Source organism: Piliocolobus tephrosceles, chromosome 2 (assembly GCF_002776525.5).
Source record: "Piliocolobus tephrosceles isolate RC106 chromosome 2, ASM277652v3, whole genome shotgun sequence".
NCBI lineage: Eukaryota > Metazoa > Chordata > Mammalia > Primates > Cercopithecidae > Piliocolobus > Piliocolobus tephrosceles.
The window spans coordinates 171,330,749-171,350,228 of record NC_045435.1 but is presented as its reverse complement, the minus strand read 5'-3'; the positions used below and the strand labels follow the sequence as shown (position 1 = coordinate 171,350,228).

The following is a 19,480-nucleotide window of genomic DNA, read 5'->3' as shown; positions in this document are numbered from 1 at the left end:
AAAACTGAAAAACAGTCATCAATAGCCATCACAAATAATAGAATGTTACCTTTAAAGCCATGAATAAGAATGTTTTTTGCTTGCTTGTCCTATGTATGTGATTTTTAAATTTCAATAGAGTTTATATTTATTTGAGATATTGTAGCAATATCATAAATACAATCAAGTTATGGTGAGCAGTAGTAAATCCTGCTCTGCAATATAACATCACTGACATCAATAGGATCTTTCTTTATCTCAGCCAGAAGCAGACCTTTTGAGTTAAAGCACCAAGTCAGGTAACAGAGGTATAAAATGGCAAGTTCAAAAAAAAAAAAAAAAAAAAAAAATGGTGAACTAGTGTTTAGCAGTGTTTTGACAACGAGGGTCTCAATAAACGGGAATCCTGGCATGACGTGGCCTGGGGAAGTTAAAATTGGACCCCTCTGTACATGAAGCTATGAAATGTTTGAAAGTATAAAAACACATTTTCTTTCTTTCTTTTCTTTTCTTTTTTTTTTTTTTTTGAGATGGAGTCTAGCTGTGTCGCTCAGGCTGGAGTGCAGTGGTGCTATCTCGGCTCACTGCAACCTCTGCCTTCTGGGTTCAAGCGATTCTTCTACCTCAGCCTCCCAAGTAGCTGGAACTACAGGCATATGCCACCATGACCGGGTAATTTTTATATTTTTAGTAGAGATGGGGTGTCACCATATTGGCCAGGCTGGTCTCTAACTCCTGACCTCATGATTCACCTGCCTTGGCCTCACAAAGTGCTGGGATTACAGGCATGAACCAGCTGACACATTTTAATTTCTAAATTATGCATTGATTTATGATATTCATTGCTGGGCTCCCTTCTCGTTCACTGTCCAGGGCCCAGACTGTGCATGGCCCATGATTGCTGCTTAATATATTCAAATTTTCTCTTATTTCTCCGTGGGGCCAGAATGACTCATTTCTGCATCTTTGGCTATTTGAGATTCTTTTCTCTTTGATTTAAACCTTATTCGACTGCTCTACTTGTGCTTTCTCTGAGGAAGAATTTTTTTCGTAAAGAATTATTTATTGCTGTATTTCTGACATACCAATGGTTTTTGTTTTTTTGGTCTCCTTTTATGTATCAGGAAAATTTAAATACATAAAAGGAGACCAGTACCAGTAGCTCATGAGCTCTGGGCCGATTACCTGTCGGTAGTGATGGCGTGTGGCTAACCCATTCATGCCTGCTCATGTGGGCTCCGTGCCTACGAGGGGCTGGTTTTGGAGATGGTAGATATAGGTAATTGTTATTATTCTAGCTAAGAGCAAATGTAAGGTAGATGTTGAACTGCCAAGTTTGATTCTATCACCTCTGTAAACAGGCTTCGCTAATGTGTTTGGAAGTAGCTGTGATCTGTATCTTACAGAAAGAGCTTTTGTTTTAGGGGACCCAATTAAACATAGTTCCATTGTAATACTTTCTTCTACTTCAAGGCTCCCAAAGCTTTGAATATCCAACACATTTCAATTTGCCAAGGACTTACTCATAGTGCATTTTATTTTGATCCAAGGCAGACTGTATGGCTTGGGATTCCTTCTCACTAACTCGGAAATCCACCGTCATATTAGCAGCTACGTGGTGGGTGGCACCTGGATACCAGAAGTCAAGCTGCAGAGATAAGCTCAATGTTAGTCAGAGTTTATTTGCTTACCCAACACATATTGATTAAGAAATGATCATGTCTCATACTCTGTGAAAGGAATTTGGGGCTCAGCATAGCTAAGACATAGACCCTTCTTCTAATAAGCTTATGTGATTTTTGCAAAGGTACTTAAGAACTGTTGAATATTAGGGAGGAGGAAAGAAACCTTCCTAGTGCCTGATCACTTTTTTTTTTTTTAGGACTTCAGGTCTATCAAGTTAAAAAGGATGGGCAGCTCTTTTGGTTAATTTTTTTCTTCCACAATTTTGGGGTTGAATGGGATCACAATTGATCTAGTCACATCATCTGGCTCTAATTGGAAATTTAAATTAAATATCTGGTTAGTTAGTCCTCAGAACCTGATGTCCCTATAAACTCTGGAAATCCTGAAAGTCTTGTATCTGACAGTCGGCATAGTCCCCCAGGAATGTCATTTTTCTAGCAATATGTCCTTGGACAAGTTACAAAGATTCTTTAAATTTTAGTCCTCTCTCCTAAAACAATGGGGCAAATGAGAGTTCACTGGGAAGTGTTGTGAAGATTGTGAAACAGGTCTGAGGTCTGGGGCATGAAGACATTTAACAGGTGCAGATTTTTTTTTTTCATTTCTCTTCCTCTAGCTGACAATCTCAAAAATTTGGTATATGACCTCAGAAGTATAGAATTCAGATCAAAATAACTTCGAGGCTGGGCGTCGTGGCTCACAACTGTAATCCCAGCACTTTGGGAGGCTGAGGTGAGGATCACCTGAGGTCAGGAGTTCGAGACCAGCCTGATCAACATGGAGAAACCCCGTTTCTACTAAAAATGCAAAATTAGCCAGGCGTGGTGGCACATGCCTGTAATTCCAGCTACTTGGGAGGCTGATGCAGGAGAATTGCTTGAATCTGGGAGGCGGAGGTTGCAGTGAGCTGAGATCTCGCCATTGCACTCCAGCCTGGGCAACAAGAGCAAAACTCCATCTCAAAAAACAACAAAAAACAAAAGCAAAAACAAAAACAAAAACAAACATTGAAAAGAGTCCAGTTCTTGTGGTTCTTCAAAATCATACTCAATTGTGAAACTAAATGAAGTACAAGTCCCCAGCCTGGGAAATGTGAAGGAAAAGCTCAATTTCCACCTCTGCTTGTGCATGTGTCCAGGTCTGCCTGGCTGTTTCTTAGTTGAGACCCCCTCTACTTCTAGGTCAATCAAGCGACAATATGAGGCTGCTATGACCCAACCAATGTTTGTTTATTTTGATCAAAAAGTTGCAGCATGAGTTGGACATATGAGAGATATAGTGTGACGCAAAGGCAAGTTAGGCAGAGCCAACTTGTCAAAATAGACATTTCTCTGTTCTAGCAGGGTAATGTGCCACAGGAGCTTAGAGCTTAGTGAACTTTCATTTATTAAGCACAAGACACAGAGCTGGGTGCCACAGTTGTAGAGACCAATAAGGGACATTTTAGACGCGAAAGGTTTTGTGTGGAACACAGTCAGACATGCATGTTTCCCACGTGTTAACCAATGCCAGAGGAAGGATCTGGTGTTCTAGGAGCACAAGGAGCAGCCAAAACTGAGTCATGAGAGTTGATGAACAGAGGAGACTTCCTACAGGAGACACTGCCTGAGTCAGATCTTGAGAAATAAGTAGGACTTACCCAGGTCAAAATGGAGAGAAACATATTCCTCATGAGAAAAGGTGTACAGGGCCACGGTGGGTGAGATTTTGGTGTTTATGGGGCTTGAAGGGTGCGGAAGAAGGTGGATGAGCAGGATATTGAAGAGGCTGGTAGTTTGGCCGATCATAAAAGGTTTTGAATGCTATACGAATACCAACAGAAAATGCTTCTATCTGGGCACGGTGGCTCACGCCTGTGAGGTCAGGAGTTTGAGAACAGCTGGGCGACGTGGCAAAACCCCATCTTCACTAAAAACACAAAAATTAGCTGGGGATGGTGGTGGGCACCTGTAATCCCAGCTAATAGGGAAGCTGAGGCAGGTGAATCACTTGAACCTGGGAGTCGGAGGCTGCAGAGATTGCACCACTGCACTCCAGCCTGGGTGACAGAGTGGAACTCTGTCTCAAAACAAAAACAAAAACAAAAAACACTTCTGTGATGCTTAATATAGCAGACCTGCTTCTGAGTGCTGCCAAAAGCTTATTTAGTCTTTGAAGCAACCCTAGGAAGTAGGTATGATTATTATCCTCATTTTATAGAAGAAGAAATGGAGACCCAGAGATGTTGAGTAACTTGCCTAAGGCTACAGAGGTAGTGTAGAGCTTGGATTTGAATGTAAGCATTTGATTTTGAAGAGAATGCTTTTTCCATACTAGGCTGCTTCTCAGCAGTGACCCTCAAATGGAGGAATGCAATTGTCAAGTTTTAGAGTGAGCAATCAGGTTGCAATGCAGAGTTGGCTTTGTGCATGGCAAGACTAGAACCCTGATTGCTAGCTAAGGGACTATGGAAATTGTCCTTGCAAGAGGTAGAGTGAACATGAAGTTGGCAGTGGCAGTGGAATGGAGGGCAATGTGTGGATCTGAGAAACATTTGGGAGTTAGAATAGGCAGAGCCTTTGACTGATTTGATGTAGAGATAAGAGTGTGTTCTACTGGAATAAATCCCAGATCCAGTTCTGGGTTTAAATCTGATGTGTAATCTTGGTCATTTAATTTTTTGTCTTTGCACTTTAGCTCTTCTGTTTCAAATGAGTTACATTATAACCCTGACATCAAAAATCTGTTGGAGAATTTGAAATGACATATGTAAGGTGGCTTGCACAACGTATTTAGGAGCAGCTGAATACATGATAAAATTATTTTAGACTGTTGGATTTTAAAGGATTGATCTAACTTTAAAAGTCTTATTTGAAAATGTACCTACTCTTGGAGAGGGTCATATCTTGATATTTGCCAATGCCTCAACGTTTTTAGTTAGTACTCAGAAATTATGGCACCAGAGGAGATGAGGGTGGGAGTGGGGAGAATGGAGAGGGAATGGCACCAGTAGGCAAGAGAAAGATGCCCTGATAAGGAGGCCAAGAACAGCTCCTGATTTCACAGTTTTACCTTGAAAAAACTGGTGTTTGCAAAGCTTTTGGGAAGAAAAACAGAAGTGGTAGTCGTGGAAACCAAGACCAAAACCAGAACAGATGAAGTATTGGCCATTGGCTGAATTATCCAGATAGCTCCTGCTTTCCTCTTATGTTCAATAGTCTTTTGTAGTCTTGTGGGCATTAACAGTAAAATAAGAAGAAGCATATTTTAGAGAACAGTAAGAAAAGATAAAACATCCCTCTAAATGCTTACCTCATTGGTTTTGGCCAAGTCCTTTATGATGTCTGCTTGTTTTTCATCCTGGGGCTTCACGCGGAACAACTTCTCCCTTTACAAAGGCAAATGAAAAAAAAAAAAAAACGGTGAACTGTAAGGAAGCCACCTTTAATTCTCTTCCCACACGGAGACTGGAACACAGGAAGTAAGATTTACCTGTCAAAGCGGACAGGAGCAATTGCAAGAGTGGTAGCAATCAAACCCACGGGCAGGATGAGCCACATGATTCTTCTTTGCCTGCCTTGAGACCCTCTGGCAGTTTTATGCCTTAGCCCTTATCTTGATGAGCAGCTGATTTCCTCTTAGGGTTCTGTTGCACAAACTGTTCCCCTTCTTTGCCCACACTAGGTTTTTTTTTTTTTTTTTTTTTTTTTTTCCAGCTGGGGAGGGAAAAACACTAACCCACCAAGCCCATGCTACTTATCTACCTTTTGCAATAGGAAATACCCATTTTACAGACACAGGATGGGAAGCAAATGCCTTTAGCAAATAACTTGGTCAAGGTAACAGAGAAAGTATGTTCACAGAGCTGGGGTTTACTAGTTCTGTCTGTTCTAAAATACTACGCTACCATTCTGCTTGAATTGAATGATAGAAGAAATCAGTTTTACAATTTGCACTTGGAGACTGAGATGAATTTGGGTATCTGGCCATAAAATCTTGGTGAGTGGTTTGTGATAATGTAAAATATATTTTTGAAGCTAGAATGTAAGTTGTGAAATTAAAAACTTTTAAATTATAAAATATAAACGTACTAAAACTGCTGTAAGTACTATGGCAAACATTGAAGTGTTCACTGTTTAGATTTTACAATGATAACATTTTTGTTACATTTGTCATGTACTTCTCTTGGTGAAGAAATAAACACTAAAGACCTAAAGCACTGCCCTAACTCTTTGCCCCTTCTCTTCTCTTTGTCCTCAGAGTTGGCCCCTATTTCTAAGGCAATTTGAGGATTCTTGAGAGGAAGAAAATATCAATGCTGTAATGTTTATTAATTGGACACTGTCTTCAGAGCCTGGATGCTGTAATTGCCAAATAATGCCTTTTGAAAGTTGAATTAATGAAAGCCACCTATAGATCATTTAGAACCATCTCTGGAGGGATCTTTAGTCTTGAACACAACTTGATTAATTATGGGAGAATAACACCTTTACCTAGAATCATAGGTAACCTAAAAGAGTAAGTGGATTTATCTAATGAGATAACTTATTAGAATTTCCTTTTTGAAAACCACCTCTTCACATTGACAAATGTATAGCTGACTGTATATAAAACTTCTGAGTCATGCCTGTGTATTATCAAAATAGTGCAGTTGGAGACACGCCCCTGTTATATGTCCGGCAGCAGTAATTCCATTCTTCTCTATCTGATGGGTGTGTGGTAGAACTCAAGCCTTTTTTATTTCCCCAAATGGATTTTCTGGCTCCAGCCTTGCAGGTAAGGAAGAGGAGGGTTTTATAAGTGCCTTCATGTTCTTGACACTGGGCAAGCTCATCAGCACTGAGAACTCCCAAAGCAAATGCTTGCTCTATTGCTTTTGACTAAAGATACTTTTGACCAGGGAACAGTGAAAAAGAAAGACCTTGACTTTGGGTTTAGACAGACATCACTTCAATGTGGCTCCCACACACTAGCTACATCACCTTGAGCAGGCTGCCTAGTTATTCTGGGCCTTGGTTTCCTCATTTGTAAAATGGGAATGCTAATGTGACTCTAACAAGTGGTTGTGAGGCTTAGTGAGACAGCATATGTTACAGACTTTGTGGTAGGTGCTAAGAAACACGTCCATGCTCTCTAGACAGTTGATAAAATGTTCATGTGCTGTTAACAGACTTACAGTTGGCCACTGCCAGCCTGCAGAACTGGTATCAAAATAGATCATGTGGTAGATTAAAGTGGTGGCCGTGACCTTTAGGGATAAAATATTTCTCTGTATTTGTTTTAATGTGGACGACTTCAAGATTTTTTTTAAATGTTATTGCTTTGTTTTTTAGAGTTTTATTTTCTGATTCTAAAAATTGTAAATGCCCATTGAAAACAATTCAGGAAAATACAGGAAAGTTGAAAGAGGAAAATAGAAATGCTTTTAATTTTAGGATTCTGTTATATTTTCTTGAAGCCTTTTCCTCTGTGACTGGTTTTAAAATTGTGTAGAGAAAGCTTCTATGTCTGTTTTTCAGGTCAAGTAGGAAGAACACTTTTATTTTATTTGGGGAATCTAGGTGAGTGCTTTGAGGACCGTGGTATTTCTCAGGATAAGACTTTGTTAATAAATAAAAGTACATCTTTGGCTTCTTAATAGATTACATATTGGTAATTTCTTGTTTCTGGAATATGATATAAACTTGTGATGCATTTGAGATTCCCACTGCCTCTCCAATCTATTTAGCCTCTGAAGAAAAATACAATAGATGGATTTCAAGAATGTTCTAGAGCTTCTTCTCAGAACAAGTGCTATTTCTTGGCAAGCATAGATCAGTGCAGCCTTATATTACTGCATCAAGATTTATAAAAAGTCTTGGCATATGTGTGGATAGGATGAATAATTGTCAAACACCATATCATTTTAGGATTGACTATGTAAGACTGTGATGTTTAACAGATTAAATCAACCTCTTTAAAAAGTAACTTAGAGGTGAATACTTCACGCAGCCACAATTTTCCATCTTTCTTGAGCTCTACACTTCTAGGGTATTTGTAGTAGTGTATGTCTAGCCGTGATTTAAAATATCACCATATAGTTTAGCTATGCTTTTCTATATGTATTTTCAATTGTTATCACTATACAAGAAATATCCTAGAAAATGGAAGTGATGCCTTAAAAAGGTGAACAGAAAAAACAGTAAAAACAGAAAAAAGTTAAAAAAAAGTAAAAGAAAAGAAACAATAAAATGGAAGTATGATTTAATACTCTTCCAAATAATTTTTTATCTTCAAATTCAATCCAGTAAACTTCTGGAATACATTTACATATCTCACAAAAGGTACGTTGAAAGAAAAAATTGTTGCTTTTAGTTATGATCATTGGATTCTTAACATTGAAACAAAACTACCCTGCAAATGCTGCAGAGAAATTCTTCTTAATTAGTTGCAGCGAAGGTGGCATTTGAGGACAGATATGTGGGTGTATATGATTCAGGCAGTGTCTGACCTTGTGGTGGGGGGTAGTGACTGTCTGCTCCCATGAGATGACCTAAGAGGCTCAGCAGAACCCTTTTTTGCCACCAAATTAACATGTTAACTTGCTATGGTCTGCCTTCTTTTCCTTCTAGAAATTCTCTCTTTGACCAATTCATATAGGTGAGCTTGCAAAATAAGATGAACAAATGGCATATGATTCTAGGTATGTAGGAATTCCATAATCCAGATGAGAAAATCAGTATTGCTATTTTCTACCCACACCATTTGAGAAAGAAAGATTCAGGGGCCACTCTTGTGCTGTTGGTTCACTGTTGCTTTGGGAGCTAAGAGCTTGGAGCTGAAGGAAAGGCTCAGGGCCTGCTCTGGGATCTCAGGGTGGGAGTGGGATAAAGGAGGGAGAAGGGGTAACCCCCCAACCTGGGGTTCTCAGGTGGGTAAGGCTGGGTGGACTCACAGCAGTCTCTGATTGGCTGGTCAGACACTACGGCAGTGGGGACTAAGGCAGATTTCTCTTTCTGTTTTTCTTGGTTTTGCCCAGGCAAGTGGAAATTCTAGCCAGCTTCCTGTTAACTTTCAGTAGACAATGGCTATAGTAAAAATTTCTCAGGTGCAGGACATCTCAGATACATGGGATTTCAAATAAGAATATTTGTATATTTGCTTTCCTATTCTTTGTTCCTACCCTTAAAACTTAAAACGCAGCCCACATATATTCCTAATTTCTATTTAAAAGCGTTCAATTTAGGGAATTAGGAGAGTTCTTTGTGGTTTGCCAAGATTTCCATACTTTGGGCCACAGCATCCCTTAGTCAGGGGTTGGTGTTACTTGCCAGAGATAGCACAAGGGAGTCTCCTGTGGGACAGGAGTTAACGATACACCTCCAGCAAGATTACCTCACTCAGGTAACTATGGCTAATGTTAACCCTCCAATACACAAAGTTGATATAACTTAAAGAGTAGGAGGAGGAATATTTAGCTAAATTATATCTGGTTTTTAATTACCACCGTTGTTGCTGATAAATTAATGGGATTTTTTTTTTTTTCTTTCTTGCACGTATGGGTCTCTGTCTCTCTATTTAAATGACATATTACTAAATGAGTTTGAAGATGCTTGTGTGACACATTGTAGCAGCTGCACTGCTACCATCTAGTGGACAATTAATGCAATTAATTATTCTTTGGCTTGACAACTTTCGCAAACCGTTGCTACTTCAATGGATTCTCTTTATGAATAGAACACTGTTACAGATATTTTAAGATATCATGTCCAATATGGAGTCTCATTTTTCTTGAAGTCATATAGAAAGTAATGAGTTAATAGTCTATGAAAGTAGACTACAAAAAGTCTATATAGAAAGTAATGAGTTAATAGTCTATTATTTTTAAGTAAGAGATGCCCCTAAATCATAACTTTAATGCATCTCATTCTATTTTAAAATTTGAACTTGGCACAATACTTCCCAACATTAGTATGTTCAATTTCAGTCCTGGAAAACTTCAAGTCCTGGAGTGATTTTTGCCGCTTTCGTTGGTCCAAGTGGTCCAGTCAGGGTCCCTGGCATCCTCTTGTCTCACTTCTGATCTGCATTCCACACCCTAGCCTAGTTGGTGTTCGAAAAACACTGTGACCATGTCATTGATGACTTAATATCTTCAATGAATTTTCATTGTTCTTAGACCAGTGTCCCAGTCCTTAACATGACCTCTCAGCTCTGCCTGACATGGTTCCTACCACCCTCCCTAGCCTGTACACATGCTCTTCTTTCCGCAGCTCTCTCAATTTCACCCTCAATGGCTTTCTTCTTACACTTCTGGGATAGCCACAGGCCTGGAAGGGGTGCTCCCTTTGTGCAGCTAACTGTGATTTATTTGTCAGGTTACAGCACTTTCTGAGGGAGGCTTCTCCCCTACATCAAGCAGGTAGACTTCTTGTACGTTCTTTTTGTGTAGTTCATCCAGCACTTATTTGATTAACGTAAATTAGATCACTAATTAATACATTGTTAATTAATGAGTTAATTATTTGTGTAATGTCTGTCTTTCCTAAGGGCCTATACACATGTTAAGGGCAGAAATGTTATCTTTCTTTTTCATTGTTCCATCTTCAATTGCTTAGCAAAGTGCATGGCATGTAGTAGACAGCTGACAAAATAACTTCAATGAGTGGAGACCAAAGCTAGACCAAGAAAGATGGTGTCTTTTCATGTATGCCAGGTTTTATAGTCCTGAATTTCCCTTTACATTTCTTCTTAGCTCACAAGCCTCCCACTGTAATCAGTGCATCTGCACCCTGATGGTCTTGGCCGGCACCCGAGGATGTTAACTCCTATACAGTTGACCGAATCCGCACTGTGCACGGCTTGCTTAGTCATTCATTCACATCGGTTTATCCCCAAAGAAGTAGACCGTATGTCAGGTTTTCCAATGGTAATGATTCACTTTTATTATGATCAATATGAAAAGATCTACCTAGTTTAATAGACCCAGAAACTTAAAAGAAAGATTGGGATCTGTAAAACATCCAGGCAAACCAAAATAAGAATTCAAGAAAGAAAAGAAATGAAAAATGAGAATTTTGAAACAAGGCCATCAGCTTTCTCAACTAGTACAGGTGTTCCAGGACATAGCTGGCAATGTACTTGATTGCCAGCAAGGTCTCCTCGCAGGTAGCCTGGATCTGGGATTCTGGAAGGACAAAGCCATATCTGCCTGTATCTCGGAGTTCAAAGGTGAAGGCATATCTGATTCCTTGGTCATAAGCCCAGTCGTCAGAGCCTCCAGCAGCAAGATCTGAAATGTGCAAATAGCAATGAAAAAAAACTTTAAATCCAGGAAGGAGCTTTAAAAATTTGCCACTTTCTTTTTATCATTATAAATGTTTCACTGTGCAAAATATTTTGAGTAGGCCAATTTTCTAGTAAACTGGATCATAAATGTTTTGGGGGCCATTTTAAAAAATTACTCCAATCTTATTAAACATATCACCACTTCACTTTGTAGAAATGATGTGTTTAATATTTCGGAAAGTATGTAGTCTGTAATGCAAAATTCCCAGTGTACTTGTATGCTATGGTGAACTATACTTTATATGTGAAAGGATGTGTATTTCTCAGGAAAATAAGGAAAGCTGTGTGATGATTGGCAAGAGGAGAAGACTCTAAACCCGGCTGAAACTATACCAAATGATAAGATTAAAGAAGCTGAGGGCAGGGCTATGCCTTCATTTTGGTATTTTTAGTGTTTATCTAGCATAGGCCCTGGCGTAGATAAGGTACTTGTTATTAATTCATTCAATAACAATCATGTTGTCACTAACACATAAAATATGTATTAATTAATTCATTTGTTCATTTATTCACTCATCTGTTTTTTCAGTCAGCAATTGTATAGCCCCCACTGAACACAACTCTGAAGATGCCAGAACAAGGGAGAGATGTTAGCTCTGCCCTCCGAGGTCTTACAGTGTAATGGAAAAAGGAACCTAGCTGAATTGAATAAAATATGCACCAAGTTATATCATGTATAACTCCCCAACGAGTTGATGGGTGCAGCACACCAACATGGCACAAGTATACATATGTAACAACCTGCACGTTATGCACATGTACCCTAGAACTTAAAGTATAATAAAAAAATAAAAAATAAAAAAAAAAATTTGCACCAAGTTCACAATATATAAATAGGTGGGCTATCTCTGCTAGAAATCCCTTAAGAAAACAGTATGCCTCGTATGATTCAAAGCGGTTTTTAAAAAATAATTAAAAAAAAGAAAATTATATTCTGCATAAAGGCTTAAAATAAATTCCAACAACTCAGGACCAGAGCCTCTCCAACTGCACTGGAGGCCACTTGATGATGAGACCAGGTCTTTTTTCATGTGTGTGTTTCAATTTCTTTCCAAGCTCAGGCAGAAAGAAATCATTTGAAGGCAAAGAAAGACATACGTAGACATTGAAAATGAGGCCTGTGGAATGCGCCTTCCAGAGAGATCTAAGCTGCAGCATCTACAGCTCTGGAGTCTAGCCCCTACCATTCTAGCCACTTGCTTGCATACACTGAGTGACTGATTAAAGGGACTGGTGTCTACCTCTTGAAGGTGACTTGTGCCTCAAGTAGCCCTGGTACTTGTCTGTTTAGCCAAAAAACAAAAACAAAAACAAAAACAAAAACACTCTGTGTTTTTTTTTTGAAATGGAGTTTTGCTCTTGTCACCCAGGCTGGAGTGCAGTGGTAGGATCTCAGCTCACTGCAACCTCTGCCTTCTGGGTTCAAGTGATTCTCCTGCCTCAGCCTCCTGAGCAGCTGGGATTACAGGTGCCCACCACCACGCCTGGCTAATTTTTTATATTTTTAGTAGAGATGAGATTTCACCATATTGGGCAGGCTGGTCTCGAACTCCTGACCTCGTGATCCGCCCACCTCGGCCTCCCAAAGTGCTGGGATTACAGGCATGAGCCGCTGTGCCTGGCCGGAAACACTCTGTTTTATATTTTCCTCCAGCAACAGTCCTTTCAAATAAAACTTTTGTGGTGTCATCATCTTGGGAAGTTAATTCTGATACTGTGGCGTTGGTTGGTCTTTGTGTGTGTGCTTTCCTTGTGCATCCTGATGTCACAGCACTTGGCACCTGTATCACAAAAGACTGCATAATTTTTCCTGCTTCCCTACTGCCAGTTTTTTAAAGACTGCCCTGATCTCTCCCTCTTTCCTTTTCTCTTTTCATCTTTTCTTCTCTCTGTTCTTACTTTCTTGTTCTCTAAGTGCCTAGTGAGGCCCTGGCACATAGTAAGTGCTCAGTAAATACTTACAGAGAGCAAATATCTCTGTGGGTTGAAAAGGATATTTTTCTACCCTTCCCTTTTTATTTTGAGACAGGGTCCTGCTCTGTCACCCAGGCTGGAGTGCAATGGTATAATTATAGCTCACTGTAACCTTGAATTCCTGGGCTCAGGGGACTCTCCCGCCTCAGCCTCCTCAGTAGCTGGGATTACAGGTGTGCGTGACCAGCTAATTTTTAAATGTTTTTAGAGACAAGGTTGCTATGTTGTCCAGGCCTTCCCTCCTTTTTTTTTTTTGAACAGAAAACTGATTACATATTTTAGAAAAATTAGTTGTGAGGCAAAAGCCACATGCTTTAAACTATCAGAAAATAAACGCCCCAGGAACCATTTGTTGCCTTTTTAGGCACATGGTTCTTTGCACAGTTCTGAAGCCAAGACTCACAGATTGTTGTAGCTCCTGGGCCATATGTGTACTTGGTGCCGTGCAGTGAGGTAAGTTCTTTCACAGCAGCTTTAGCCAGGGCATTCTGCAAAAGAAACAGCAATAAGTAAGGAAATAAATAAAAGCACACTGCTAAATAAATGCCCTGTACCTTATTTTTAAGGCATTCAAAGCGTGTAAAGTAACAATTTGGATAGTATTATATGCTTTTTCAGGACCCATTTTCATTTTTCTACCTAACTTAGTGATATGATCCAAGTAATTCTTGTGCAAGGATGTCTTCCCTAATACCCTCCCCAAGCATTCACTCTGAGCCTCTATTTATCTTGTCTTGTGAGAGTTTGTAAGCGTAAAGCAGGAGAAAAGGAAGGCTTTATGGCTGTGCAAAGAAGTTGTCTACCTGTTTGCAGGCAAACAGACCAAAACACACGCACGCAAAAACCCAAACAAAACAAAACAAAACAAAAAAACCACTTGGCAATGTGCAGGTTATAAAGCGAGATTAAGTTACGATAGGGTTGTGTGAGTTAGGCAGGAGCATTAGAAACTGCCCATAGGATTGGCTAGTCAATGCAACATTCAGTGCCAGCATGGAAATGCTTAGGACTGGCAGTTCCATAGACGAGTGGTAGCTCTAGCTTGGAAAATTTTTAGACTAAAAAGTTAGAGAATATTCATTCTATTTCAAAATGCGGAACATTTGAATTTCAGAATTTAAAAAAGTGGTTAAGTATTAACTTACGTGTAATCTTTTCTCTTAGAAGCATCATCACCTTCTCATAAGAACCATTGCCCTCCGGTTCCCTGCACCCAACTCCTAGGGGAAGGCTCTCTGTACTCAGAAACTCTGTGATAAAACTCCGCTGACATACTGCCTATTTAAATAAAACACTTGAGAAGCAAGGCCTGGCTCAGCTGTCTGGGGAATACAGATTTGAAAAACAAATTGTTTACTGCAGGAGAATTAGCCATAATTCATTCCAGTAATGAAACTGGCTGTATTTCATACTTTGGCATTATAATTACTTCGTCTACATATGCCTGGAAAACTGTGAGGTTGGTGATGAAATCAGAATAATATGATTTTTACAAAGGAAAGGAATTTTCCTTCCCTTATTCTAATGTTGAAACCAGTTTAGTAGAATCATGTCAAACTGATGAAGGCATGGCCATGAGACTTCAAGGATTCCAATTCCTAAAGCATTAATACTTCATCAGCCAGGTGGTAAATTAGAAAACTTAAAGAGAGTTATAAAATGTAATTCATTGTTTTCTGTTCTGGTCCACTGAAATGATGCAATCAGCTTCCTGGAACTAACATTATTCTCAGAGTTTTGGTTCAGTACTTGCAAATTTTAGGGTTCCATTTTCCTGTTTCTAAACTGATAAACTAAGACATGCTTTCTCTAACTGCATGGAATATTTGCTATTGTGGCCTAAATATATTCCTCCTCTTGTTTAATCTTACTGTAACAAACACACTAGATTTAGATTTTTTTAACCCTTTGGTTAAACCCTTAGCTTCCACTGCCAATTGAAACCAGAACCAGTTAAACATTACATAATGCTCAGAATAGATTTAAAACCATCTTCTAGAGATGTGAAACATGGTGAGGCAATAGTTCTTTTTGTAGGTAAACATGATATTTTCTACCATTCTATAATTTCTTTAACTTGCCATTTATCAAAGGAAATCTCTAGTCAGTTAGTTTTCTGGAAGGCAGAACCTCTGATCTTACAGAATTCTTATTCCTTCCCTGGTTGCCTTCTTCAGGCTTTACTTCAATTTTTCCTTAAGCCTTGAATTATTATTTTTAGTTAGTGGAAATATTCTTCAAGATTAGTTCCAAACATGAAAAGTTATGAAGACTTGAGAAGATTTAATAGTCATTGTCATTATCTATTGGACTCGTGTTGATTGATTGTCGTTCAAGTGTCTCAACATATTTACTGGTGCAATGTGATAATACAGTTTTCAGATAAAACCAAAGGGGGCTATTTGTGATCTGTTATCTCTTTTGACTTATTATCTTATCAATGTAATCATGATTTCCGGTAAGGCCACAGAAAAATGTTTAGTTGTCCTTTCCTCAAACCACACTCTGGGTATGTGAAGTGACATCTGAGTTCTCTCTATGCCTTCATTGGCATCTTTTGGAAACAGTTGCTCTATTTTTTTGATGCTGAAGGAATACCTGAGGTTGATGTGGGCTTAAAAAGGTTGCTATTTTATTCATGTCACAGGTGCACACTGGAGGAACATTTAATTTGTGCCTAAGTTCTCAGCTCTTGTCCTCAGCTGCTCTCTCATCTTGATATCCACCTCATCTCTCATCTTCTGAAGATCACCTCATCACCATGTCTTCGATGGCTCTATCATGTCAAACCTCTTTGGCAAAAACAGTTGTTACAAACCAGGTCCGGCCTTGTCTCTCAGGCTACATGATTTGCTGTGTATTCTCGTGTTCCTTCTGAGGTAGATTTTCCTGAATTACTTCTCTGTACACCCTTTCCTGCTTCTCCTGACCTCCATGATTGTGGGTACCGTTTTCTCTTCACTGGAATCCTCTGTCTTTGCTAATATGAATAATTGCTATTGTTTCTCCAGATTCAGTTTTAGTGTTATCTTCTTTATGAAACTGCCTCTACTCTCTTAGGAAGCATTGAGCACCCCTCCTTGTTGGGTGCCCACACTTTTATCAGTGTTCACTGTGTGCTATAATCAGTTGTTTTTGCATCTATGTCCTCTCCAGGTGAGCTGCTTGAAGGAAGGAATTGTTGGCTATTCATTTTGTATCCTCAGCAGATTGCATAGCACCTAGCAAATTATTAGTCAACTGAGTCTAACACTCTGGCTTAGGGGCATTATGAATAGTCAAGATTTGGGTGGAGGTGAAGAGTGCTGAGCTTTGCATTGGCTGAACCCACCTGAGTGGAGATTGGGGATGCTTCTGGGGAGGGCAGTGGTACCATTTATTGATGGTTGATGGGTTGCTACATTTAGACATTGACATCTTCTGTGCATTTTACTTATTCCTATTAATTAAAAAAAAGTCTATGGATCCTTTCTCTCAGCCCCTCCAAGGCCAAAAGACAAAAAAAAGTCAGAACAGACATTAATCAAGTAAAATATCATATTTTAAATTCCAATTATGTTAACAAAAATCCCTGGAATCAGTGTGCGTCTTTTCTTTAGAAGAGTTCAAATAATTTCACACATGTTACTCATTTCTCTTCTCAACATTATCTGTCCACATTTCACTGACACAGAATTTTCTAGCAGAATGGAATGCCATCTGGGGCAGCAAGCTCAGTGGGAATGTTCCAATCAACCTGGATGACTGACCCCTGCCAAGAATGGTAGAGAGAAAGGTAATTCTTGAATTTGCTACAGTGTTGGAGTGGTAACTCTGTTCCCTTGCATGTTTCTGTAAAAAGAGATGAGGGCAGATGATGGAAGAGCCAAGAAGCAACGACACAGCAGACAGCTCGGTCCGTATCTTGAAATTCCAATTAGTGATGATTTCTATACAACTTGTCTTTTGAGGGACATCTTACATTGTTTCTCAGTGGATTCAAAATCAGAACTAACATTTACATAAAAACTTAAGCTTTACAAAGAGCTCTTGATAAGAGCTAGATATTTTTATCCCCATTTTACAGATAAAAGAACTAAAACTCACAGAGGATAAAAGAACTTGCTCAAGGGCACACAGCCCCATAAGTGGCTGACTTGAGCTAGGTTCTTCTTTCTTTAAATCCTCTGCTCTTTTTCACTTCTCCTTGTGGCCTTGGAATACTTCAAAAGAAGTGTTGCTGGAGCTGGTTTTACCAATTGTAAAGAACAGAAGGAAGCTAAATATAAATCAGCCTCAGAGAAAACTTTGCTTTCAGTCAAGGCCAAACATGGTCAGCCTTTATTAATCCTTAGCTATGAATTTCCTACCACATCTTATGCATGTTCTCTTTTGTCATCTATTTCCTCAAAAAGAGGCCTTGGTCCTAGAGCAAAAGACAGAGAGAGTCTAAAATGTCACATCTAACTCACAGCCCAAGAGACAAAGTAAAAGCTAGTGTAATGTTTCTCCAGGCGTTGAGTTCCAAGGACCTGGTGAGATGAATAAGGAGAGGATATTCTTTTCCACTGACCTGCATTCCCATTGAATATATGATAAAGAAACTCCCCTTTCGTGACTGTGCATATCGCTCTCATTCCAATCTCTTGTACACGGCCAGCATCAATCTTCCAGTGGCCCATTATTATTACAGGATAAGAAAACAAAGCTCCAAACCAACTATAAGGTATAAAACAATTTAAAGAAAATTTTCTGTAGAACTTTGTTTCTGACTGAGAGTTCTGAGTTTAGCCATCCCTATGGGTGAATATCTGTGATAAGGGAAGCATCAAAATGACCCTTAACTGCAGTTTCCTTCCTTCTGTCCTGCGATAATGGGTAAATTATACCAAGGGACCAATACGAAACTTAACTTTTATAATTTTGGTGCAAAAGAAGAAGTCCTTACGGTCTATAAGCAGGCACCAAGGAGAAAGCATTTGAGACCTGAAAAAGCAAATGTGTTTTGAGAAAAAGGAGGCCCTGAGATTAGAGAAGGGCAAGGAGTTAGGAAAAAGTTTGACTTAGGAGAACCAGGCCTGCCGATTTCCACAGAGCCCAGGGGAGTGTGGGAATGCTTTCACTGATGAAAACCAAACTTTGTATTGGACTGATCTGCATACATATTTTTAAGCTCTTTGGCATTCAAGGGAAATGTGAAGTGTGAGTCAGCTGAAATTTCAAAGTCTAGAGAATGTATTTATTTATTTATTTATTTATTTATTTATTTATTTATTTATGTGTAGGTTCTCTTGCACTTGAAATTTGCAGAACATTGTAAAGTTTTGTGAAGAAAGTATAAGATCCTGTGAAAGGCAAGAGCCTTTGTCCAGGAATGTGACTTTGTTCTTATCTTTATTTAAAGCAAGTTTCTCAACCTTGGCACTCTTGCCATTTTGGGCTGGATAATTTGTTGGGAATGGGAGCGCTGTTCTGTGCATTGTAGGAAGTGTATCAGCATCCCCTGGCCTCTACCCACCAGATGCCAGTAGAGCTTGGCAGTTATGACAACCATAGATGTCTCCCAAACATTGCCATATGTCATCTGGGGGTGGGAGTGGGGGTGGGGGGCAAAATTAGTTGAAATGGAAGTCATATAAAATATTTAATTATGGTAAACTAGAATTTATTTTAGGAAAAAGATTAAAAAGAAAAACAACTGATTTTAAAGGTGCTATGAGAATGCCTTTTTCTCTGTTGATTACATTACAGGTATCTTTTAAACATTTCTGCTAGGTCACTTTTGCTAAAACATCACTTTATCCCAAGAACTTTCAGGCTTTGAGGAAAAAATACAGATTGACCAGTTGAATTTAAATTTCAGATGAACAATAATTTTTCAGTAGTAGTCTGTCCCATGAAATATTTGGACATGGTTACAATAAAAATTGTTTGTTGTTTGAATTCCAAATTCTACTGGAAGTTCTGTAATGGACCTACAATCCTATTTTCCAGGTCCCTGGCTCCAGGGCCCACTGTGACACAGGATTCATCCTGGCATTCAAGTGCCCACACAACCTGGTCACCTCATTGATTGGTCCTTGCCCTGACTCTTCCCCAGGGAGAACACTCGATACAAGAGGACCCCCTTCTACATCCTTCCTCAACTTCATCTTTCAGTTTCTCCATTGCTTATTTGTTGGCTATTTTCTCTGCCTAAAACATCCTATTCCTTTCTCTGCCACTCAAATTCTGCCCAGACTTCAAAGCTCAGAACAAGTTGCATCCCTTCTTTATGATCTTCACTGAGTAGCTTCAGCAAACATTGCCATTTTCCTCTCCTGAATTCCTACTACTGCACTAATGGGAAACTCCCAATTCTGTTCTCCTTTTGTATGGTTTCTGGTACCCAAGTCTAGTCATTTCAGTAGGATTGTAAGTTCTCAGTGGCAGGAAACATACTTTATAATGAGCACTTAATAGGTGCTCAATGAAATTTCTTTTTTTCCTTCCTTCCTTCCTTCCTTCCTTCCTTCCTTCCTTCCTTCCTTCCTTCCTTCCTTCCTTCCTTCCTTCC

The 19,480-nt window shown here is 39.3% G+C and overlaps 2 protein-coding genes across 2 annotated transcripts in view; both read right to left on the bottom strand.

Moving 5' to 3' along the window:
- CPA3 (carboxypeptidase A3) overlaps nucleotides 1–5,287 on the bottom strand; it is a 29,487-nt gene extending 24,200 nt beyond the window's left edge. Inside the window, exons 1-3 of the mRNA XM_023215391.2 lie at nucleotides 5,137–5,287; nucleotides 4,957–5,032; nucleotides 1,503–1,627 (exon numbers count right to left, since the gene is read on the bottom strand). Coding sequence (XP_023071159.1) covers nucleotides 1,503–1,627; nucleotides 4,957–5,032; nucleotides 5,137–5,204 — 269 coding nt within the window. The 5' untranslated portion in view covers nucleotides 5,205–5,287. The remainder of the gene's footprint in view (nucleotides 1–1,502; nucleotides 1,628–4,956; nucleotides 5,033–5,136) is intronic.
- A 5,255-nt stretch (nucleotides 5,288–10,542) lies between these two features.
- Nucleotides 10,543–19,480, bottom strand: part of CPB1 (carboxypeptidase B1) — a 32,866-nt gene continuing 23,928 nt past the window's right edge. Inside the window, exons 10-11 of the mRNA XM_023215385.2 lie at nucleotides 13,349–13,433; nucleotides 10,543–10,915 (exon numbers count right to left, since the gene is read on the bottom strand). Coding sequence (XP_023071153.1) covers nucleotides 10,728–10,915; nucleotides 13,349–13,433 — 273 coding nt within the window. The 3' untranslated portion in view covers nucleotides 10,543–10,727. The remainder of the gene's footprint in view (nucleotides 10,916–13,348; nucleotides 13,434–19,480) is intronic.